Source organism: Schistocerca nitens, chromosome 4 (assembly GCF_023898315.1).
Source record: "Schistocerca nitens isolate TAMUIC-IGC-003100 chromosome 4, iqSchNite1.1, whole genome shotgun sequence".
NCBI classification, from domain to species: Eukaryota; Metazoa; Arthropoda; class Insecta; order Orthoptera; family Acrididae; genus Schistocerca; species Schistocerca nitens.
The window spans coordinates 542,786,570-542,813,208 of NC_064617.1; the positions used below are offsets into that span (position 1 = coordinate 542,786,570).

Below are 26,639 nucleotides of genomic sequence, written 5' to 3' on the forward strand. Positions count from 1 at the left end.
GTATCATCTTTGATGAATGTTCGTGGTGAACCGTCGATGGCTAGTATCCTTTATTTCCGGAAATACCGTAAAGAATGTCGATTCCGATCGCTACAGTTTGCAGGTGTGAAAGTAGATTATGGCAGCAATGAAGAAGACGGAAGGTCGGAGAACCGTATGAATTGGAGCACTACTTACGATATGCATTGGCCGATACACAGCGACATGAGAGAGGGAAAAAAGCAGTTGTTAGAAATAAGAACCAGTCTTCTTATGGGCTCATTATTTCTTGGTTTAGTAAAATCTGATAGAAGTATATAGAAACATTTGAACGTTGACTAAGTAGTATTTACCACTTGGCTCGTTCTTCATCTTCACCTAAGATCCTACTAACGAGCATGTCTAAGCCTCTAAATATGCGATACCTTTTCTCCAATACTTCTTTACCAGTTCACGTTTTTCTTTCCTCTGTTCTGCCGTACATTTTGTTCACTTTGTTTTTGAAATTATTTATTATGGAAAACTTACGGCTTCTAAATTTTGTACTGTCTTTTTTTCTTGTTTGTTTATGGCAATTTCTTTTAGGTCTTTGTCAAATTTCCTATGGTAGTGTGTCAAAACACTGTACAACTTTACTTTTGGTTATGTTTGAACACATACCAACCCTGTGCCCATAAAAAAGTAGTATTGCTTTCCTCATTCTGTCCGTATCTTTTTCTACATGATCGTTTATTTCTGCACTGCTTCTTAATTACTGTTGCTCAATTTCCTAATAACTTCCTCTGTCTTTCTAAAATCAGTAGTGCTTTCTTTTGTTTTTCTTATGTTGAGGAAGGAGCCAAACTTCGTTGGTGCAACGGCTGATCCTCGATTTTGTGCCGGGATAATATTCTCGGAAAGCTTGCAAACCAGTGGAGTAGTACGACTGCAATGTGAGATTCCTCCACTGCCCCAAACACTTGTTTCCTAACAACATGACTGACTTCGACTGTAAAGCATGGCACCACATCAGGTGTCTTTCTCACCACAGCGCGACAGTACCGGTATCTACGTAATACACTCGAAAGTGACCTTATGGTGTGTGGTGCGCTGTATAATGTGTAAAACTGTCACTTCCCCCGTTTGCCATTACAATAGTGAATGCTGCGGAGAAGAACAATTGTTGGTAGACCTTCGGTGTGGGGTCAGATCTCATTTTGTGCTCATGGTCTTCCCACGAGGTATAGTAGAAGGAGGTTGTGTTTTGGTTGACGCTTCTAGGACCGTACGCTATCGAAATTTCAGCAGTAAACCAAACTGTGATTCGCAACGCCTCTCAGGCGTCTCTACCACGTTGAATGAGCATCTCCGTAACGGTTTCGCGCTTGCTAAACGAACCTATGGCGAAACGCGCTGCTCTTCTTTGGATCCTCCATTTGTCCCTTCTTGAACAGGTCCAGTATTGACTAGTATCCAGAATCATTTCCCAAGTTCGGATAACACCACTTGGAAAACCAAGATGATGAACATCAATGTTTTTCAAATATGAAGAGTCTCGTGAAGTGATGTAACCGATCTGTAAGTATTGGATGCCAGTGTTCACTGCTAAGCTCAGAAAACTGTAATCTACCACCAGACGGACGGGCCCATCTTCAATTAATGGACGAAAGCGGCCAGTTATAGAGTCTTGCGACATCGGTTCACCGTTGTGAAGTGCGTGAAATTCCCGCGTGAAACATTGTTGCAGGACTGTTTTAATCCAGTAAGTGCGTGCACTTGCAAGTGCGACTGCAGTCAAATTTCCAGCAACTTTCTCTTTGTGCGAATATTATGTCTGGAACGAAGGATCCAACCTGTCGTACAAATTAGTCTCAAGCCGGAAATGAATTTAGAAATGTCTAGGATTCCAGGAGTTATAGCAAACATATGCTTTACATTCGTTCTCTCTAACGGGACGATATGACGCATGTTTGGATTACCAAAAGACCAACATTCCTCTGGGTGTGTAAGCTATGGTGGTTCCTTCCAGCAAAGATGCGCAGATTCGATTTGATTGCCAAGAAGGCACCGTCTCTAGAGATGCACAGGGTTGTCATGTCCAGAATAATGACTTCGCTGACTAGGCAACATGTATGTACTAATTTCTATCACTCTTTTACATACGAACATCTTGTATTGATTAGTATTACTGCGTATCCAGCCTGACGTCACTGTAGCGTCCCTGCACAAAGTTGTGTGAGTAATGTCGTAACCTGTAGCTGTGCAGAAATATCTTAGCAATCGTGCTCCCACTAGAGTGTCGGTGTTCATATTGGAACAAAGTTCGAGATGTATCAACGTTATCCTTCTGATAGGTGCAAGTCTGTTCTTGCTAAAGGCTAAGTGAATCGTTGTGTTGCCGTGTACAACACTGCCGATGTAGAGAGGTGCCCCATACACTTGTCCCGAAGAATTACAAAATACTTGAGTCTGGACATCATGATCTGTTATATTTACTATCCATCGCGGGATACGAATGCCAGACAATGTTTGTAGGACTATTAAATGGATATACCAGATAGGTTCAATCAGAGGTAAATCGGGGACATGCTTCGGTTAATTGGTAGGATACAAGGATAATACAACGAGTCTACAGACTGTGACTCATTGCGATTCACTCATAGTTGAAGCCACGTCTGAGGGCTACGTGATTACTCTTAATGTAATGAATAAAGACAAAAGTCCTTTCCGCTCCTATTGTAGGTCGTCTTCCGGTACACGTCTGACTGCTACGATCCCATTTCGTCGTCAGGGCGGAACGTCATTTAAAACTCTACGTGGAACTTCTTCCTGATGATAAACCACGATTCACAGTGGTTGGATTTGAATCTGAGGAGGACTAACTTGGGTTACCGAACGTACACAAAGAAGGGCAGCACGATGGTCGCACGTTTGTCTGACCCTTGGGAGATCGTAACAGAGTTGCTGAAGGAATTAAAGTGCCAGACGCTTGAAAACAGGCGCTAATTATACCGTGAAATCCTGCTAGAAGGGTTTCAAAAACCAGTTTTAGTGAGGAATCTAAGAGTCTGCACTCTCTGATCAAAAGTACACTCCTATGTAATGCGGGACTGTCACGAGAGGCCGACTCGTCAGTATAAACGGATGCTATCAGTGGAACAGCAGTAACACCAGAATGGATCGGGCAGGAGAGCTCAGCGACCTCGTTGTTGGACTAGGCATTGGCTGTCACATGAGTAAAATGCCCATCAAGGACATTAGAACCCTTCTGAAGCTGCCCAAGTCGACTGTTGGTTATGTGAATTGGAAATGCAAAGGAACAGCCGCAGCCAAACGAAGACCAGGCAGACCTCATGTAATGACAGGCGGCGAGCGTCGAGAATTAAAGAGAGTCTTTGAAAAATCGCAGGAAATCAACGGGAGGAATCAGTCGTGTGTTCCTCAGTGGTACCAGCAGCCCAGCCAATTACTGTGCGCTGGGAGTTAACACCAGCCAACCAACCGCAGATTATTTAAAGAATCGAACTCACATTTATAAAACGGCTTCACCGTCTGATTACCTTGCATGTGAATTAAATGTGTCGTATATGACCGCTGCCTGCGAAATGTGTTGCTAATAGACTTAGTGGAAAAGGAGTAATATATTCGAGCGTCATACATGATGCGCAGTTTTTCAATCAGCGTTTATGACATCACATCTCCTGAACTATGTGTTGAAAATTTCTATATTTTATGAGGCGCAGATTTTCGCTCATCTGAATGTTTATTACATCATTCTTCTAAGCTATGTGTCATAGTTTTCGTGGTACCTGCAGTAGAATTGTCGATACTGTCTGCAAAATGTGCCGCCAGTACATAATAAATAAGTAATTAATGAAAATGACATGCTTGACGTTGCAGTTTTTCTGCACGAACCGCGAAGATGTAATGGGGCTTTTCAGCGATAAAAGATTTCCTGAAGGTTTGACGTCATGTGTAAAGTTTGTTACAAATCACAAAGTGCTCTAATTCTCAACTATTGGATGAATAACGTTACTTCTTAATAAATAGATTGTGGTAGCATTGATAGTTCTAAATTTAGTCAATAATTATGTGAAATATATGAACATTAAGTATCTGCTGCCCTTAGAGGCAGTTACATATACAGCCGGCTGCTGGTGGCCGTGCGGTTCTAGGCGCTTCAGTCCGGAACCGCGCGACCGCTACGGTCGCAGGTTCGAATCCTTCCTCGGGCATGGATGTGTGTAATGTCCTTCGGTTAGTTAGGTTTAAGTTGTTCTAAGTTCTAGGGGACTGATAACCTGAGATATTAAGTCCCATAGTGCTCTGAGCCATTTGAATCATTTGAACAGTTACATAGGCAACCTGCAACTAGGACTGGGTGAAAGTGCCAAGGGGTAACAGTTAGGTAATATAGATGAGATAGAATTGTTGATCAACCCGTCATAAGCCACACATTTCTGTAGACAATGGTATATGACACTTGAGGTGGTAGAGGTGGTGTGAACAACGACGCCACTGGACGGTCGATGGCAGTAAACGAGTGACTTGGAGTGATGAATCACGATATACACTGTGACAATCCGACAGAGGTGTTTCGGTTAAGCGAATTCCTGTAGAACATTACCTGACATATTTTACAGTGCCAAGGGTGAAGTACAAAGGATGTGGTTTACAGTTTACAGTATGAGGATGTTTTTCGTGGTTACAGTGTGCTAATCTTACTGCACTTAAGAAGACGCTGAATGTGGAAGGATATGAACACATCCTACAGCACTGTGTACTTCGTACGTTTCAGGAACAGCTTGAAAACGATGTTTATATGAGCACGATAATGCACCGTGTCATCAAGCAGCATCTGTCACGCAATGATTTGTGGACAATAACATTCCAGAAAGGCACAGCTTGCCGGAGTCGCAACTTGATACTAATGGAACAGCTGTATAATGTCGACTTGCCTCCAGATCCCAGTGTCCAGTCAATACCTACTCTGATTTCGGATCTTGATAAAAAATGGGTTGCCCTTCTTCCTCAGGTATTCGGACACCTCACTGAATGTGTCCCCAGCAGAGATAAAGTCGTCAGTGGTGAATGGTAGAAACTTCCCATTGAAATATCCAGTAATTTGGAAATTTGTGGTAAGTTCTATGGGACCAGGCTGCTGAGGCTACCAGTCCCTAAGCTTACGCACTAATTAATCTAACTTAAACTTACTTACGCTAAGGACAAGACACACACCCATGCCCAAAGGAGGATTCGAACCTCCGCCGGGGGGGGGGGGGGGGGATAAATGTCCAGTGATACGTCTGTGGATACTTTTGATCGTACAGTGCACCAGAACCTTCTACATATAACGATATAGGGATTGAGAAAAGGTTAACTACAGCTGGCATAGAGGCGTTTAAGCCATCTTTTTCCCGCGACCCATACCTGAATGGAATTAGAACGATCAATGAGAAGGGTCCCTCTGCCATGCAGTTCACAGCTGTCTGCAGAGTAGAAATTTTTGGAATTTCTGCAAGATCGATAGAAAGAAATTTGCTTTCCGATTCGCCGAACGCTCTGACATACGGCTGTTATGACTTCCGTACAGGTGCCCCAGTCGACGAGCACGTCCTTGAGGCAGCACCAGAACCGACCAGCCCTCCGGGTGACGCCGGCTGCCCACGCATCGTGAGCCGCGCAGAGTGGGGCGCCCGTGAGCCGACGGCGCCCCCAGACAACATGACTGCCAGCGCCGTCCCGTACGTGGTGGCGCACCACGGCGGCGCCAGCCGCGGCTACTGCTACGACCAGGATGGGTGCGCAGCCATCGTGCGCTCCTACCAAGACCTGCACATGGACACCAACGGCTGGGACGACATCGGATACAGCTTCGTCGTCGGAGAAGACGGAAACGCCTACGAGGGCCGAGGCTGGGACGCCAAGGGAGCGCACGCCCCCGGTTACAATCAGCAGAGCATCGGCATCTGCATCGTTGGGGAGTTTTCAGGTAGTGGTCATCAAGTATCCAGCAACTTCCACATTTCTAATTCCTTTATTTTACGTGCACTAGTGCAGCTTTCAGAGAACCCTGCATTTGCCATATACCAACATCACTGCACTGATCTGCATTTTTCCTTCTTGTAGACATCAGTGTCCTTTTGATTAAACACAACATTATCCTTTTCACCTTCGCAAGATATATGAGACTGGAGAATTTTCTTAGACTTAAATAAGAATGTAATAACAAATGATTAGAGGCGCGAATAGTACCGAACCAATAATAAATTGACAAAATATTGACATGAATTATTTACAGAAGCACGGAAAAACTGGCTGACTCTCATCTCAAGGAGGATCGGCTTGAGTTTCGGGGAAATGTAGGAACACGCGTGCCAATACTGTCAACATGACTTACACTGTGTGATCAAAAGTATCCGGACACCCTCAAAAACATACGTTTTTCACATTAGTTGCATTGTGCTGCCACCTACTGCCAGGTACTCCGTAACAGCGACCTCAGTAGTCATTAGACATTGTGAAACAGCAGAATGGGGCGCTCCGCGGAACTCACGGACTTCGAACGTGGTCAGGCCATTAGGTGTCAGTTGTGTCATACATCTGTACGCAGAATTCCGCACTCCTGAACATTCCTAGGTCCTCTTTTTCCGATGCAACAGTGAAGTGGAAACGTGAAGTGACACCTACAGCATTCCCGGCGGGGTCAGGGATTTTCTCTGCCTCTTGATGACTGGGTGTTGTGTGCTGTTCTTAGGTTAGTTAGGTTTAAGTAGTTCTAGGGGACTGATGACCATAGATGTTAAGTCCCATAGTGCTCAGAGCCATTTGAACCATTTGAACACCTACAGGACAAAAGCGTACAGGCTGACTTCGTCTGTTGACTGACAGAGGCGGTCGACAGTTGAAGAGGCTCGTGATCACACAGGAATTTCAGACTGCATCTGGACACACTGCAAGTACTATGACAGTTAGGCGAGAGATGAGAAAACTTGGCCTTTCATGGTCGAGCGGCTGCTCATAAGCCACACATCACGCCGGTAAATGCCAAACGACTCCTCGCTTGGTGTAAGGAGCGTAAATATTGGACGATTGAACAGTGGAAAAACGTTGTGTGGAGTGACGAATCACGATACTCAATGTGGCGATTCGATGGCAGGTTGTGGGTATGGTGACTGCCTGGTGAACGTCATCTGCCAGGGTGCGTTGTGCCAACAGTAAAATTCGGAGGCAGTGGTGTTATCGTGTGGTCGTGGTTTTCATGGAGGGAGCTTGCACCCTTCTTGTTTTGCGTGGTACTATCACAGCATAGGCTTACACTGATGTTTTAAGCAACATCTTGCTTCCGACTGTTGAAGAGCAATTCGGGGATGGCGATTTCGTCTTTCAACACGATCGAGCACCTGTTCATAATGCACCGCCTCTGGCGGAGCGTTTACACGACAATAACATCTCTGTAATGGACTGGCCTGCACAGAGTCCTGACCTGAATCCTAAAGAACACCTTTGGGATGTTTTGGAACGCCGACTTCGTGCCAGGCCACACGGACCGACATCGATACCTCTCCTCAGTGTACCACTCCGTGAAGAATGGTCTGCCATTTGCCAAGAAACCTTTCAACACCTGATTGAACATATGCTTTCGAGAGTGGAAGCTGTCATCAAGGCTAAGGGTGGTCCAACACCATACTGAATTCCAGCATTACCGATGGAGGGTGCTACGAACTTATAAGGCATTTTCAGCCAGGTGTCCGGATACTTTTGATGACATAGTGTATCTTAGAAGAAATCCTGAACAAAAGCCAACCAACGTTTACGGCATTTGCAGGTTTGGAAAAATATTTTGACAATATTGACTCCATTGCATTCTTTCTAATTTGGAAGGTAACAGTTATAAAATACAGAGAGCGAAAGGTTATTTACGACCTCAACAGAAATCAGACTGCATTTGCGGGAGTCGAAGGAAGTGAAAGGGAAGCAGTCAATGAGAAGGGAGCGTGACAGATTTGTAGCTCATACCCAATGTTATTCAATATCTACACTGAGTAGGCAATGAAGGTAACCAAGGAGATATTTGGATCGGAAATTACATGGAGAAGAAATAAAAACTTGTGGTTTGCCAATGACACTGCAGTTATTTTAGCGACGGCAAAGGAATTAGAAAGTCTGTTGAACGGAATGTTCAGAGTTTTGAGCAGACGTCGTATGTAGTCAATTAAATCATGGGATGCTAAGGACACTAGATTAGGAAATGAGATACTGAAATTAGTGGATTAGTATTTTCTATTTGGGCAGCAAAATAACTGAAGTTGACCGAAGCAGAAACGATATAAAGTGCAGAATGGCAATACCAACAAAAGTATTATGAAAATGTGAAGTTTGTTGACATCTAATGCAGTGCGTTAGGAAGTCTGTTCTGAAAGTATTTGTATTGATTGTAGTCTTGTACGGAAGCGAAACGTGAACGACAAGCAGTACAAATAAGAAGAGAATAGGAGATTTTAAAACGTGATGCTGAAGAAGAATGCTGAAGTTTAGACGCTCAGATAGAATATATATTGAAGAGGCACTAAATCAAAATGGGGGAAAAATTATAGAACAACTTAACTAAGAGAAGGGGTCAGTCGACAGGACACATCCTGAGGCATCAAAGAATAGTCATCCACTTGCTTAAGTGTGGACGATAAAATTTGTAGAGGGAGACATAGACGTGAATACAATAAGCAGTTTCAAATGAATGTACGATGCAACAGTTATTAAGACATGCTTAGGATATAACAGCGTGGAGAGATATATAAAACTGAACTCAACAACATACACCGATTAATATCACTGTTATCCAGGTCGAATTCCTTTATTTCACCGTGGCTACTTGTAAGTCCTTTACCAAACCCTCCATTTATTTCCTCTCTTTCTTTTACGGCCAGCAGTACTACTTTGACACTGCCCCGCATTTTCCTTATAGCCTTCAGTATTAGTTTTACTAAATGTCAGCCTCTTCCATCTGTAAGTGCGAAGGCTTCCACTATCTAGACAGCTGGCAAAGATTTCTAGGCGTAGAGTCGTGTCATGTTGTGAAATTCTGTCACTAAATGAATGAAAGCGACATTTAGGCCACGGTAGTAGTAACCTTTCCCAGTGTCTACTGATTTACTGTGTTTGTTGAGGATCCACTAATATTTCAACATAATAGTGTATTACTTCAGATATTTACTGTTGCTATGGGAAAATTGAGAAAGCTTGTTGGACTGATTTCTTGAGGCGAACGTATGCGGATCTGTTGCTGTCTATTGCTCCAGTGAAGACAAGAAATGATGGGTCGTGACACCGCTCCCTTCTTGACTGAATGAATGTAATGTTTGTTGCTTCCACAAAACTTCATGGAATCTCAGAGACGCAATTTAAATCAGTTATTATAGCAGAAAGTGGCTCAGTTCCTTACAGAACTAATGCGTTCTTCTGTAGGAGGCCCCAGTTTATAATCTGAGAGATCGTTTGCCTTCCTGTTCATTGCACACATTTACAAAAAGTTGTTATTGGTGCAGCACGCCTTATTTCGCTAACTAGTTACCTAAAGTCACTGTTCTGCAATAAACCACTTATTATTTGAAGTCTAGTCTGTAAAAGATCCTGCTTGTCACAGTAAATGTCTTGGATGGGCTTGTTTCAAAATTATTTAGAAATGTTAATGGCGGCAGTCGGATATATTATTCCCTTTCAGTCGCTGCGAGTCAAATATCAAGAATGATTGGTACGTCTCTGTTCGTTGCGAATTATTATTCAGAAAAACTCCTTGATTTGGAACTATTTTTATCGTTTGCTTTAGTCCTTTAACGCTGGATTTTACTGAATTAATTTCTTTTTGTAATTACGTGCTTGCTTGGTCAGAGGTGCTGTCTTTAAAGATTAAGATTTCCAAGTACTCAGAACACGAAAACACTATGAAATACTTTTCTGCAACATATTTTCACGACGTTCACGTCACAACACATAAACGACTCACACGAGCAAGTACATTTGACAAGGAACATGGCCAGTAATCATACTAGTAACCGTAATAGTAACAGTAGTCGAAACAGTAACGGTAATAACGGTAGTAACTTAACAGTACGCTATCACAGGCTTACATAGTCCTCCAAAGAGTCCTATATTCCATCTTCGGTTGCTTTGAACTTGATCATTTGTGGCAATTGCTCTATTCTTATTACTAAAATATTACTAAAGTCATTCAAAAACAAAAAATAAGAAAATATACAGAAAACTTCCTTAAAAACCACACAATAAATCTCCTATCACATAAAGCGTGGATACAGCATTCACCAGCAAATGGGAGACGGTGGTAGTGTTTGATCCTTTCTTGTTATATTCTTGTAGGAAATCAGAAACGTAGCAGCAGTTTCTCACTGGTCACTTTCGCATCTGTCCATCAATGCCTTTTTCATCCAAATCTCCATTTTCCTAATACCATTATCTGATGACCACTTGTACCGCCTTCGTCCAGCCCTAAGTTGCTAGTACGGCCAGCTGGGCTCTGACGGCTGGTGGAGGAAGCTGTAGCCATCTTTTCTATTTATGTTGTTTGGACGTTTTAATGGCCTCCCTGTCTTACACAAGTGTCGCTGAATTTTATTTTATCGTCGCGGTCTTTCTGATGTCGACCACCGTCGAACTTTTGTGCTATGTAAGTCGAATATAGCGCTCGTGTTCCTGGACCCGTATTGCTACAAGCTTACTGGTCTTACCGATGTAAACCTCTCCTTACTCCTAACCCACTTGGAGCATGACAAGCAGTGTGGAGGGCGTTGTTGGTGAAGTCTAACACATTCTATATCTTATGTGTCATGTACCTAAGGTCTCCACAGAAACCTTGGGATACTAATACATTTAAAAAAACACGTTAACTGAACAGCTAGAGGTCAATCCACTGACAACAGAGACTGTCCTTCCATGGTAACTATGGGGAAAACCTTTAGTTAATCTATAGATTCGTCCTGATAGCGTGATTTTATAGCTTGAGAGCTTCGGATTTTACGTCTTTAGATTTTTCAGTTATGGGTTGCTGTACAGAAGAGATTCATGTAGGCAAGAATAGATACCAGGTCGCATCGTATACTTTGCTGCCCTCATTTATGGATGTAGTTATGCGATAAGAGAAGCAATACAGTATATCGCTGCGAGTAAAAGTGTCCATTCACATTGTTTTTGAAACATTTTTGACTCCTTCAGATTTAATCTTCATCATTCCAAACTTCTTATGGACTGTTAAAAATGTAATGCGAACTTCTGTAATTTGTTATGTGAGTAGACATTTACCGGGAGTCATTAGAAGCAGAGCATATTGATTTAAAATGTCGACGTAAGTCACACCCGGAATGTTTACCTTCCTCATTATCAATGTGGTGTATCAGGTAAGTAACAGCAATGTGTATGTATAGCTACGTGTGGACGACAGCCTACTATTTGATGATAGTACTGCTTTGAAGAGCAGGAACTTGCCATTGACGCACACGATGAAAATGTTGTCAATAAGTTAAGTGCAGACGTCAGTAACACAAATTACCGTTCACGCTCGTCAGCATCGTTGGGTTTTCCTTTAAGATGCAGCAGGAACGTTTAGGCACCAATTAAGAGGACTATGCGGAGACAGACAGGGGATGAGTTCGCAAACACCATCTGCAATTTTTTGCCATTTTATCACTGACATATCTAGTTTTTCTTGGCTTGTGGACTTTTTTTTATTTTCAAGCTAACAAGAAGTTGGCACACATGAATGAGATAGATTAAATGCAGGTATAAAAGATCTGTGCATCTGTTATATAGGTATCGTGGTGGTGCAATATGCAATTTACTTCTTATCCGACCTGACCTTTGAGTATGAAGTCACTAATTCGCCCATGAAACAGCAATCTGTTTCATTTCCAAGCAGATAAATACTGAGTACTAAATATTTTAATCACTCCGAAACTGACTATTGGATTTCGAAGAGTAAAACGCCTTTAATTTCGTCTATTTTACAATTACCATAATATCAGTAGGAATTAGCTTAGTTCCGTTTGAAAAAGCAAATTTGATACCAATATCTCCATAATTAATCCATACATATTACCAGCGGAAAAATGTTCCTATCGGAGCATAAAAGAAGCGAATATGCTCCTCTTTTTTAAAAGACTCTGACGGAAAAGTGGGATTAGAGCTACATCATTCTTCTTTCCTCAGCGCCTTTAAAAATTTTTTGCAAAACTGTTTGCATTCGAAAATGTTCATGCTCTTTTTCACATACAACTCATTTCTCGCTCCCACGAGCTGCCCTAACCCTAACTCGTTCGCACCAACTGGTAAGTGTCTCATGCCCATTCACTCCCATTCTCTCTCCCTCGTTCGGCCCAACTTAATGTCATTATCTCTTGTTGGCTCTGGAACTGTCACTATCTCCTGTCTCTCAGCCATACTCGCCTTCCTTCTGTCTCAGTACTATACTGCCTCCTCTCACTGTCACTCTCTCCCTCTTGTACTTTCTTGCTGCTACTGTCTCATCCATTCCTTCTCACTGTTGCTGCGTCTTCTCACTATCATTACCTGTCTCTGCTTCGTTGTCATTGCCATATACTCAGTCATTATCACTGACTCTCACCCACTTCCACTTTCTCCTCCTCTTTATTTCTCTCCCGCTGTCACTGTCTCCTCTCTTTTCCTAGCACTGTTCAAAGATGTGTGTGAATTCCTAAGGGACCAAGCTGCTTAGGTCATCGGTCCCTAGACTTACACACTACTTAAACTAACTTAAAGAAACTTATGCTAAGATCAGCATAAACACCCATGCCCGAGGGAGGCTCGAATCTCCGGCGGGAGGGGCCGCGCAGTCCGTGGCATGACGCCCTTGCACTGTTCTCTCACTGTCTACTATACTCCACTGGCAATGAGTCCCTATCTTTCTCCACACTGTCATTGTCTCTTTCGCTTTTTCTATATCACGACCACTGACAGCTACTTTTCAGTATTTATCACCTCTCCGTCTCCTTCCCGCTGCCGCTGTCTACTTCTCTCTCAGGATAAAAAAGCGCGAATATGTTCTCATGCCCATATTTTTTGTAAAATTTTTAAGGATGCTGCGGAAGGTAGAACGAGGCAGCTCATACCCCACTTTTCGGTCAGAATCGTCTAATAAAGAGAAGGACACTCGCGTCTTCTGAGCTGCTGAAGAAGCATTTTTCCGCTGATTCCCTTCTTTTCCTGCTACGGCAGGGCATGTCACTTATTTGACTCATATGGGTCAGTAAAATTATCATAGTTCACTTATGTGGAATTGAAATAACGCAGAACCAATTTTACACCTCAGATCGGATTTTACGTGCACAGGAATTTTTCATGTAATTTTTTCAACCACTACAACGTGCAGTTCCCAGAACAATTCTGATGGCAACGGAGACACTTTACATCATATTTCTCCATGCTACGTACTTTATGAACTACATGTTCGCCTCACGTCGCATTTTACGTGCGTATTTTACGCGAACAAGCAGGATAACGTAGAACCACCGTATCTCGAAAATGGATAAAGGTTTCAAGAAAATTTTCAAGGCTGTTCCAGCCTGGAATTTTAGAAATAAATTCTAAAAATTACAGTCATTTGCTGTGGATAGCTATCTTGGCCAAATGCTGAGAGCGACACAATTGTGAAGAATGCCTTTTGTGTTTTCCTCAGGAATAGTCCATGAATTTACGAAAGTGTATCATTCGCCCTTTCATTTATTCACTCATTAAGGCACTCATTCGGAACATACCCGTCTATTTAATTAAATCATGTGTTGAAACTTCCTGGCAGATTAAAACTGTGTGCCCGACCGAGACTCGAACTCGGGACCTTTGCTTTTCGCGGGCAAGTGCTCTACCAACTGAGCTACCGAAGCACGACTCACGCCCGGTACTCACAGCTTTACTTCTGCCAGTACCTCGTCTCCTACCTTCCAAACTTTACAGAAGCTCTCCTGCGAACCTTGCAGAACTAGCACTCCTGAAAGAAAGGATATTGCGGAGACATGGCTTAGCCACAGCCTGGGGGATGTTTCCAGAATGAGATCTTGACTCTGCAGCGGAGTGTGCGCTGATATGAAACTTCCTCGCAGATTGAAACTGTGTGCCCGACCGAGACTCGAACTCGGGACCTTTGCCTTTCGTGGGCAAGTGCTCTACCAACTGAGCCACCGAAGCACGACGCACGCCCGGTACTCACAGCACAAGGTAGGAGACGAGGTACTGGCAGAAGTAAAGCTGTGAGTACCGGGCGTGAGTCGTGCTTCGGTAGCTCAGTTGGCAGTTCGGCGCTAGCAGCCGTGCGAAGCGGAGGTCCGATACTTCCGCCTGTGCGGCGTGTGCGAGTGTTGGTTTACTTGTGGACTTAGTCTGCACGCGGGCTAGTAACAACGATCATGGCGAACAAGTACAGGAAAACTACATTACGATTCAATTTCTGCAAAGACTACGAACGACCAAAGGCTTTAGCAGTGGAACGATTCATTCGAGAGGACGTCAAGATACCGCCAAACGATATTATCGGAATTCACCTATCCATCGTTAGTCCCACGGTGTATGTTAAGATGGTAAATGACGCGGCGTGTGAGAGAATTCTACAGGCGACAAAAGCAGGTCTCCGATTTTGCCATGGTGACGGGAATGTCGGCAGGGTAACTGTAGAACATGCTGGTCTGGGTATACGGACACTATGTGTTTTTGAGCTGCCATTTGAGCTCCAGGCTGACGAAGTTATCGAGGCTTTTAAGCCATATGGCACAGTACATGGTCACACAGCAGAACGCTGGACACAATTCGCCACATACCCCGTTCTTAACGGAGTGCGGCAGATCACTATTGATCTTCAGAAGCATGTACCGTCCTATCTGACAATTGGTGGTTGTCGGGCGGTGGTGATTTACGATGGTCAACCACGTACATGTTCTGGATGTGGCCAGGAGGGACACCTCAGGTCGAACTGTATGCAACGGCGGATTACGCAACTGCCTTCAGATGTGCGGGAGCCGTCGCCACCGATGACAGTACTACCAATCACCTATGCCAAAGCCCTCACTGCGTCCGCTGATGGCCGAAAGGACACAACCCCGGTGGAAGATCAAGATGGCACTCTCCGAAACCTTGTCGCAGACGTCGGGATGACAGAGCATGCTGCTCCGTCGAGCATACAATATACGGCGACAACATCAGATGAGACCGAACTCCCACCAAGCACACCATAGTACAAGAAGCAGTTCCAGCCACTACGGATGCTGTTCCGTCTGAAACGCACTCTGAGACGACGTCATTAGTTTCGACCGAACTCCCGCCAAGTTCAACGATGGGACTCGAAACACTTCCAGTTCCTACGGATGCTTTTCTTTCGGGCAGCCGTGATTCCCTGCAATCTGAGGACACGGACGGAAGATCACGCAAACAGCGTTCCCCGAAAAGGAGGAAACGGCGGCGTCGCACGACATCTCCTCGGGATGACTCCCCTTGCCCCGACGACGATGTGCCTGTGGACTAAGACGACACAACAGCCTCTACGAAACAGGATGAGGCACTGGGAACTGTTCGATCCGACCCACAGCGGTCTGTCACATTGACGGTACCGGTACGTGGTGATGCTGAAGAGAAATCACAGCCAGTTGGCTCTCCAGACGCAGATGCTGTGGCTATGGACACGAATATATCACAGCCTGAAAAGATGTGGTATGAGGATATTGAGGAGGCGCCGGACGTCATACAGAGGCAGCCGGCACTCACGAAGACGGACTAATAATTGCTGAAGGTGAAGGGAGAGGGGCGAGAGAACGTCTTCTAACTCAACCCCCGGCGCCGGTGCAGGGAGATGTTTTTGCGCCTCGACAGAGTGGGATTCAACGCCATGCGAACCGTATTGCGACATTAAATATCAATGACGTGCGTTCACCGGCCAAAATACACCTATTGAAGGAAACGGTTTGGGCATCTGATGTGGATATTGCTTTGCTGCAGGAAGTCCACATAGCTGCACTCCCCTACATCGCAGGCTACCAATCCTATTCGTCACATGGAGATCACAATGGGAGTGGGGTGGCAGTTTACGTGCGAGATGGCTTCCCAGTGGAAAACGTGTGTTATCTTCCGTCGGCGAGGCGAATGGCTTTCACGACGTTTGGGACACGCATCATCAATCTTTATGCACCGTCGGGAAACAATCGGCGGCGGGAAAGGGCGCGATTTTATGCAGAAGACATTGCTCCACTATTCCATGGACGTTCTGAATGTGTAATAATTGGTGGAGATTTCAACTGTGTTCTCAGCAAGACCAATGGCCGCAATCAAACATCAGCCAGGAGTTGCGACTCGTTGTCAACGACCTTGTACTTAGTGACACGTGGGAATTACGACATGGAGCTGCACCGGGATACACCTATGTGACAAGTCATTCGGCGAGCAGATTAGATCGCATTTATATCTCACGGGCTCATGCAAATGATGTCCAGGACGCGGAACGCTGGCCATTGGCATTTTCCGATCACAGCGCTTACATCTGTACGGTGCTTCTTCCCCGTAGAGAGGTGTGGAACAGTAAGGCCCCGCGGAAACTAAACATTCAACATCTACATGATCCTGAATGCCGTCAACGGATCCTTGAGACATGGACGATGTGCGAGCGAAGGTTTGGAAGGTATGCGACGAAGCTTGATTTGTGGCTGACTTGTGCTAAACCGGCACTTCGCCGTACGTTCATCTCATATAGCAGGGAAATGGCAGAATGGCGCCGCCGTACCACCGACTTTTATTATGCAGCACTGCGCGACCTGGATGATGGCCCGCCGGGACAGGACATCTGGATCGAACGCAAAAGGATAAAAGCTAAACTAGTGGCTTTAGCTCGGAAACATCTTCAGGGAACCATGGTGCGCGCCAGATGTCACGATACGGTAAGGCACGAGATTCCTTCCATACACCACGTCGTGAATGAACGAAAGCACCGACGACGCGTTTTGGTACGGGAGTTAATCACCCGCGAAGACCGAAGAGTGACGCGTCAAGCGGACATTGTCTCTGCATTCGTCGACCATTACCAACACATCTATCGGGAAGAAGCAGCCTCTTTCGATGACCTCGACCGTATAGCCACGTCCGTCTCCCGTACACTGACGGTGGAAGCCGCGGGAACCTTACTGGAAGCCATTAGCTGTGAGGAAGTACATGATGCGATCGCACAAGGTGCGTTGAATCGGTCCCCAGGCATTGATGGGCTTCCTGCTGAATTCTATCGCGAATTTCGCAACGAAATGGCACCGCGATGGACGGAAATGTACAACGAGATGTTAAATTCCGATGCGCCTATTCCACCGGCTTTTATGGAAGGCCTCCTGGTGCCAGTACATAAACCGAAGCCAGGAATTACGGTCACACATTATCGCCCCATCACCCTGCTTAATGCCGACTATAAGATCTTTGCACGGTTGCTAGCGTCCCGATGTCGTATGTTAATTCGTAGCGTTCTCTCTCCGGAACAGACGACACCGGGTGGATCGGTGAATGTGAAAACAGCCACTGGCGAATGCCGTGATGTGATAGCGCTGGCGGAAGAGTGCCGGCTTAAAGCGGCGATGGTGGCGGTTGATTTTGACAGTGCTTTTGATAAGGTGCGCCACAACTATCTGTATGCTGTACTGGAACAAATGGGTTTTCCAGACCGTTTTACTGGTCTCATTAGAAGGATTTACGGGGGCGCACAATCCTTGGTACAGGTTAATGGGCGTATAGCAGGGCCCATTCAAATTCGACGATCCATTCGCCAGGGCTGCCCTCTTTCGATGCTGCTGTTCGCGATAGCGTTGGAACCATTAATTGGGAGGCTCACCAATTCTCTTTCTGGGGTGGAACTACGGGGCTACACCTTCAAATGTCGTGCCTATGCGGACGACCTCCTGCTGCTCGTTCGTTCTGAGGAAGAGGTGAAGACGGTCCTTGAACTGTTGTTGGACCACAGTGTGACGGCGGGTAGTGCAGTGAACATGAACAAATCGGCGGCAATGCCGGTGGGATGGGGCCTTACGCCGGAAGAAATCAGTCCGTTTCCTTATGTGCAACGATTCCGCTATCTCGGCATAGACTTTACCTCATCTGTAACACATACTGCAGCAGTTAACTACCGACGTATGTTACAGACAACACGTACCATGGTCCGACAACATCTCCTACGGCGCCTTGATCCTTTGCAGCGAGTCGAGTACCTGAACACTTATGTGGTTTCTCGAATGGTGCATATTTCGCAGATCCTGCCCCTACCACTCACGCTCGGACGTCGACTTCAATCAGCACTAGGCTATTTCGTGATGATTGGATCGCCCCTCAAGGTGCGATACGATACGCTCACTCTCCCTACGGACAAGGGGGGACTCGGACTTACGAATGTTCACTGCCGTGCGACGGCGCTCCTTCTAGCCACAATGTATAAGCAATGGTGTAGCGGGCGTGATTCCCTTACATCCCGCCTACTGGATCTCCTGGTTCCAGCGTCCCTCACACCTCCGGTGGCGGTGGGAAACATAACGCCACATTTTGCGCATGTCTCAACATTTATCGTGGAACTTAGTTATATCAGAGACGAGCTTCCGCGCACGAGACCGCCATGCGCGAAGGATTTTTATGTTTGGCTGCTACGACGGATAAGTTGTAATGTAATTGAACTGAAACACCCCAGGTTGCATTGGTCAAAGATTTGGAGGCATGTGCACCAAAAATTCTTTCCTACCTTCGTTCGGGCACTGTGGTTCTCTGTCGCCTGTGGCAAGTTCAACACCCACCAACGGCTCCATGCAATTGGACTAGTGGACACTCCACTATGCCCGAAATGTCACCAATTGGATGACGACCATCACCGCTTAACTTGTATCGCGGTGGAGGACGTCTGGCTCCTAGGAAGACAGATGGTGGCTTGCTACCTCCGTCTGACCCCGCAACATATTACACCTGCTTCCTTCTTACATCCGGAGAGTGACTACTTTCCGGCGACTAAATCACAGTCGATCATCTGGATCAAAGGTTGGACGATCGCGTACCTCTATGGGGATACTGCCACGTCGCGACTTGACTTTAGGTATTTCTTGCAGCAAGCCCACAGTGAGGTTCATAGATGGTCCCACTATCGGAAAACCTTTGCCAATTATCTTCAGGCAGTCTTCCTTGACCCCCCACGCAGTTGGAATGTGCCGGGTGCAGTCGGTGTGCACATTTGACAGCGATGATGAACCTCACGCTTCTCTCGCCACTCACTATGTAATGCACATACTATACGATGAAATGGTCAATATGTTCCTTTTAACTGAGTGATCCTTCTTGAAAATAAATAAATAAATAAATAAAAACAACATCCCTGTTCCTTTCAATTTGTGATTTGTTTTAAAATCTTTTGTTTTCTTTCTTTTTGGCAGAGGATGCATTTCATTTAGTGTTCGTAAAAAAAAAAATAAGTGGTCAGCGCGAAAAAAAAAAAGTTGGTAGAGCACTTGCCCGCGAAAGGCAAAGGTCCCGAGTTCGAGTCTCGGTCGGGCACACAGTTTTAATCTGCCAGGAAGTTTCATATCAGCGCACACTCCGCTGCAGAGTGAAAATCTCATTCTGGAAACATCCCCCAGGCTGTGGCTAAGCCATGTCTCCGCAATATCCTTTCTTTCAGGAGTGCTAGTTCCGCAAGGTTCGCAGGAGAGCTTCTGTAAAGTTTGGAACGTAGGAGACGAGGTACTGGCAGAAGTAAAGCTGTGAGTACCGGGCGTGAGTCGTGCTTCGGTAGCTCAGTTGGTAGAGCACTTGCCCGCGAAAGGCGAAGGTCCCGATTTCGAGCCTCGGTCGGGCACACAGTTTTAATCTGCCAGGAAGTTTCATATCAGCGCACACTCCGCTGCAGAGTGAAAATCTCATTCTGAAATCATGTGTTTATCACGGATATACGCGTCATCTAGCAATCTGTTTGATATTTAAGCGTATATTTTTCGTGTACGAGTAGGAAAATTTTGAACCTCTGTATCTGGGACAGAGATAAGGATACTAGAAAATTTATAAAGGTTTTCGAGATCGGTATCTTAGAAATATATCGAAAAAAGGTCAGCCATATGATTTGCATAGCCTTATCGGAGTCCGCGGTTGGGGTTTGGTACCAAAAATCATGTTTTCAACAGTTTTTAGGCCTACAGGTAATATAATTATGTCGCATTGTACACGCAAAATTTAAGCAAATGCATCATTCATTCATTCACCACGGGTATAACCGTCATTTTAAATCAGATGATATGACGGCTGTAGTTTATTTAATAACTTCTACGTGCTTATTTTACGTGCACCAGTATGGTCACTTTGGACCTCTGTATCATGATATTTCGAGATCGGGATCTTGGGTATATATTGCAAAAATTTCAGCGATTTGCTGTGCATAGCCATCTTGGAGTTCTTGACTGGCTATTGGTCCGCTGGTGACAGCGATAAATAAATTGGTGTTCTCATAGGAACTGTTCCCATCGTACACAACATCATATGCAAAAAGAACATACCGATTTGCTACATTTACCTAACCAGGAGGAAGTATTTCATATTCACGCTTTGACATTGGACTATAGGATAGCGACACTAAGATCATCTCCTTCTATTGCGTATACAAATGGTCCCTAGCCCAAGGGCTATCCAAGTCACTTGACCCTATCTTTCTGTCACTAATAGAACACAAGGTATGGACACCGGAGAATCCCATTCTTTTGCGCAGCGTTTTGGAACATATAAAAATGGATGTACATCTCTTAAACCAGTCGACCAGTGATGGGGGAGGGGGGGAGAGGAATCAGCACTGCCAGGTGGAGTGTACAGGTACTAGATGGTAGGCAGGTGAGGCCGCCAAGTTCAGTTTTGAGATGCTGTGGCGGATGGCTCTGAGCACTATGGGACTTAACATCTGTGGTCATCAGTCCCCTAGAACGTAGAACTACTTAACCTAAATAACCTAATGACATCACACACATCCATGCCCGAGGCAGGATTCGAACCTGCGACCGTAGCAGTCGCGCGGCTCCGGACTGCGCACCTAGAACCGCTAGACCATCGCGACCGGCTGTGGCGGATGGAGAGGAAGGTGTGTGTGGGGGGATTGGGAGCGATAGACCAGAGGAACGGAAAAAGGAGAAGACCGGTGGGTGTACAATGATCTCACTCAGGAGAAACGACGTCAAATACAGAGAAGCGTGAAAAATTGCCGCATAATGTATGACGCTTTAATGAATTATCTCTTAATACTCAATCTATTCGCAACACATTTTGCAACGGTAGTCGCGTACACCACTGGATGTAGCTGCAAAATTATCTAACTGTACAGCACATACCGGGTGATCAAAAAGTCAGTACAAATTAAAAAACTTAATAAACCACGGAATAATGTAGATAGAAATGTAAAAATTGACACACATGCGTGGAATGACATGGGGTTTTATTAGAACCAAAGAAAAAGATCTCTTGCGCACGTCGTTTGGTGATGATCGTGTGCTCAGCCGCCACTTTCGTCATGCTTGGCCTCCCAGGTCCCCAGACCTCAGTCCGCGAGATTATTGGCTTTGGGGTTACCTCAAGTCGCAAGTATATCGTCATTGACCGACATCTCTAGGGATGATGAAAGACAACATCCGACGCCAATGCCTCACCATAACTCCGGACATGCTTTGCAGTTGTGTTATTCCTCGACTACAGCTGTTGAGGAATGATGGTGGACATATTGAGCATTTCCTGTAAAGAACATCATCTTTGCTTTGTCTTACTTTGTTATGCTAATTATTGCTATTCTGATCAGATGAAGCGCCATCTGTCGGACATTGTTTGAACTTTTGTATTCGTTTCGTTCTAATAAAACCCCATGTCATTCCAAGCATGTGTGTCAATTTGTACCTCTGTATCTACATTATTCCGTGATTTATTGAGTTTTCAAATTTATACTGACTTTTTGATCACCCGGTAGTTCAGGAGACACTACGTCATAAACACTGAGCTGCGCGAAAATGAACTGCAGGGCGAAATTCGCTAGAGATACATGTGAAATACGTGTAAATTAAGTGTAAAGTATGTAAAACATATGCGAAAGTAGCTAGTGAATCGGGTGAAATATACGTACAAATATGTAAAAAATATGTTAAATGTATATCAAAGATTATGACATTTTCCGTGGTTAAAGAGATCATAAATACCTGAAACGATTTCAACCATATTTGGTACACATATTAGTTATGATGTGCTGCAATTGGAGTGAGCGTGATAACGTTAGGAGAGAGGTGGGGAGGGGGGTTAGGGTGAAAGAAATGGACAGAGAATGAGGGGAAAGGAGGATATGGACATAGATAGGGGAGGAGAAGATGGACAAAGAGATCTCACGTCCGTCGGCCGTCGTAATTTAATATATTATTAATGTTATTATTATTTTTTGATTGTTGCCGACTTACGTGGTGGACCTTAATTAAAAATGATATTTCATTTAATTTTGGTTTACGATTAAATGCTTTCCTGAAGTTCTCCTTTTTAACAATATTAATATCAAATTATTTGTTACGTTAATGAATGTTAGACTCGCTGAATCTTAAAACAACAATGTAATAAACTTTTCATATTAATTTCCTCGGCTAGTCAGTTCACTTTAAAGCAAAAGATCTTTAGTTATTAATTACAATTGCGGCCCACACACGCGCGAGAGTATTTTTCTTACCTCCGTTAACCATTGTATTGTAGTCGGAGTCCTGGCTCTGGCTCTCGGCTATGGTATTGAAAATAAGAATCTTAAAGCTACGTATTTCTTCAGCTTCGTGCGTCTGTGGAGAAAAATTAATATTGTGTTAATAGCGGGCGAGTATTTCGCTTCAGCTAATTTTTCATAAGTTACTATCGCCACGTAATGGCGTCGTTGACTGCATCGGCCGCTGCGATTGTTGAACTGTAAATTACTTGAATGCAGGTTAATTCAAGGAAGGCGGACATGAAATCGGGATCACCTCTTACAAATTAAAAGTGCACAATAATATTATATCAGTATATATATAATCTGCTTAACTCATACAAATATGCTTACATTTGCCAGCACTCGCAAGATGTCCGTCTATACACAATCAAGACAAGAGAAGAAGTGAAGTCGACTAAAAAATTAACAAAAGAGCGTATCTTGTCGTCTCTTTAGATCACTTTGTTATATATCTTTGCATTGCATTTCTTTGCATTTCTCGACAGAGAAATTATCGTTTTACGGCTACATGATAAAAATATATTATTCAATTTTTAAATGTATCTTCTTTATAAATACTGTTTTTTAAGTCTTTTCGTAATATAGCACTGGGGACGCTATATTGCCCCCGAAATGTTTATGTCATAAAAAATGTTCGTGTTTTTTGACATAAATATTTCCTTTTTCATGTCCACAGTGTCCACACGCAGATTTTTCTTTCACAGTCTACATATGTCACATCGTATGTTTAAACCGTTGTAATTACTGAGGTGTGTTGCACACAAAGTGTAATACAGATGAAGTTATCTATATAACAATATAATATACAATTGGTTACGTATACAGTCATGTACAAAAGGTCATAGAATACAAGTAGTTTCATTTTGGCTGCTTCTTTTTAGGGTTGCAACTTTTGCAGTGTTCAAAGGTATACAATCACGAGTTAGTCCATAAAGTTGAAGTCCCAGGGGTGTCAACTGTTCGCTCCCCATTTGGCGCGGCCGTAGGGAAACCCTGGGGAGAACCTCGGCGGAGCGACAGACTAACTGCTTTGGTCACTTTCACTTAATTGTTTGTGGGATGTCATTGGAGTCCAGGAAGTGCATACATTACAAATATTTTTTTTTTTTTGTTGCACTATGCAAAGAAATGAGGTCATTATAACAATCGATTGCGGTGTCGTTGATGATCTACGCCGCGACGTTTAGCTCGCGACGGCGTCGGTTGGTGTGTTCGGTGCGCGGCGTTCGTGGCGGCTGCGGAGAAGTCAACGCCCGCTCGACGCCAGCGTGTCTCTCGCCGTCGCGGAACGTCAGAATCAGCTGATCGGCTGCACGGTTGGCGAAGCGCTTCTGTCTCGCCCGGGCGTGGCGGAGTGGGATGATATTCGCTCCCCGCGCTTGTTGGCAGGAGTCAGTTCTGCTACGCATCTCCGACGTAGTACATGAAACATACACACAACCAACGTAATATTTGTTTCCCGCTGCAGATGGTTACGCTAGTGGGAAAGAAGCATTTATTAGTGCGGTAGTTGTTGTTAAGTTTTCAACAGTTTCCGAGTGTCAAGCTAGCACTGTCTTGCAGAATACATGACATGGATATTCTCCCGTAAATGAAGTTTTGATGCGCCACTGTTTCCATTACACGTCAGTTTTTGTCTTGATAAAATTATTTATGTTTTCGCCGCACTCGCAGGCACTGGTGAGTGTCCCAGTACGAGCTTAGCACAAACATTCGCCGTTTCTGCCACAGTCCACGCATCGCATTCCAATCTCGCATTATTGTGCTCACTGAAACTACAGTCTGTCCCAAAAATATTGGCTGTGGGTTCACTTCACATTAACAGTTCACATTTATAAGCAAATTCACAGTTTTTCGTGCGTACTATTGGCGTTTGGCGTCCTTACCGCTGTTGAACGTTCAATACTAGCACTTCACTGTCCGTATCACAGTTCCACCTTCACAGTTTTTCACACTGCTTAAAGTAACTGTTTCGATTACTTCACAAACACTAATGTATTTCATTCAGTCTGAACTGGATTTTGGCTCGTGCTGGATTTTACCAGTCTCTCGCACTAATTATCTCTTTTCATTTTCCACTTCGAGTCGTACTTGCCTTCAGATTTTTTTTTTTTTTTTTTTTGGCTATACATTTGTATTTCCGTCTCATCTGAGGTAAGTCCCCATGTCATGTCTGCCCACTCATTGCGTACTTGCCCTCCAGAGCCAGGCTCGACTTTACAAAACTTTGCCTCTCGCATTATCGTACACATTTTATAATACAGGCCTAGCGTGCAAGTTCCTAGATTAATGTTAGATTTGTGACTTTTGTTTACACGATAAATTCGTGCAAATCTCTGCCTTAGCAGATGGCAATATATTTTAACAGTGCTTAGCGGTAGTCGCGTTTACTGATTTGCTTTGTACCTTGTCCACAACACATGAGGTACCTCGGGTGATGTACACCCTGCACTCATGTTGTTTAGTAAATTGTGATTGAGCATATTTCAAGATCGGTATAGACATAAATACATGGAACAACATATACACTATAATATTGAATTTCATAAGTTTCATTACTACTACAGTTCAAAAATATTCATGACACACTAATGAAAAATTCTTTCATCATTACATGCTATTTAATTTTTTTTAAATATTTTTAAAGCATTTTTAAACATGAAATTTGTGAAATATTCTTAAACCTACGTTCATTTTTTTTCAAAATGCCATTGCTTAAAAATACTATTATTCCTTAACATCAAAATTGAATCGGACTAATCTTGTGTGCCTCATTGCCTTTAAATGTTACACTAAAATCTGAACATTTACACACACACAAAAATACACTATAAACTTAACCTACTAATCATATATGTAAACGTTGCTCTACTGAGCGAACTTCTTTAAGTCTTTGTAAGTATTTTTCTTGTTTCCTTCGTAATTGACTCCTTCCTTGACCACGGGATGGTGTAGTTTGCGTGACTTAAAGTATCGTGAGGTACCACTTCGATTTTATAGGTGTAGCCCTCGATAACATCGGGGTTTTCCGAAAACACATTCTCATAATCTGTAAGTAGCTGAGTCAATTCGTTTTGTTGTGCTTCAGTCAAATGTTCCGACTCCCTGACTTTCATGGCTATCAGTTTCCTTTTTTCCTCTCTGTCTTTAGTAATAAACTCTTTATAACATGCTTGTCTTGTACTTCAGTCAGAATATAAATTCATTAACTGTATTCCTACGAATCTCGACTGAAAGCACCGGCAATATTTACCGTGCACTTCCCGTGTCCTCAACAACGGCAAAATTACACGTCTACCCTCATTCATAAGGCTTACTTCCCCGCACAAGAGGTCGATTTTTGCGTCCCTCTGGCGTAAAAATTCCATCCCCAGGATACAAGCAACACCTAATCCCTTAACTACTAGGAACGAGCTTTTCATTGCTTCATTTCCTATCGTATACTCAACTTGCACCTGGTGCTTTATGATATGAGATTGTGCACCTATTGCACCTGTTACACGACAATTCTTCACTGGCAATACTGGTATTCTATTCTGTTGACTCCAGTACTTGTAAAAATTAGCACTCATGACATTGGTTGACGCACCGGTATCGACTATTATCTGTATTGGTGCTCCGTACATATCTGCATGCAATATAGCCTGCACAACACTTTTGTCGGTTCGGTTACATTTCTGCGGTATGTCTACAAGTTCCTTTTCTATTTTTATTCCCTCATTGTATCTCAACATACAAAGTTTATGGCTGTCATCCGTGAGTGTGCCCTCACTACACCATCCTGCAGCCAACTACGGAGAGCGTATTGTGGCTGTCTTTAGATTAACGGATGAGCATTAGTGGGTTGACAGTTGTCTGTCACTTCCACTAACCTCACATTGTGGTTCTGGTTGTTGTTGTTGCTACTGTTGGG

The 26,639-nt window shown here is 44.1% G+C and overlaps 1 protein-coding gene across 1 annotated transcript in view; it reads left to right on the top strand.

Moving 5' to 3' along the window:
• Positions 1 to 26,639, top strand: part of LOC126253685 (peptidoglycan-recognition protein SC2-like) — a 45,521-nt gene that overhangs the window by 12,830 nt on the left and 6,052 nt on the right. Inside the window, exon 2 of the mRNA XM_049955210.1 lies at positions 5,552 to 5,950. Within this exon, the coding sequence (XP_049811167.1) occupies positions 5,552 to 5,950 (399 nt within the window). The remainder of the gene's footprint in view (positions 1 to 5,551; positions 5,951 to 26,639) is intronic.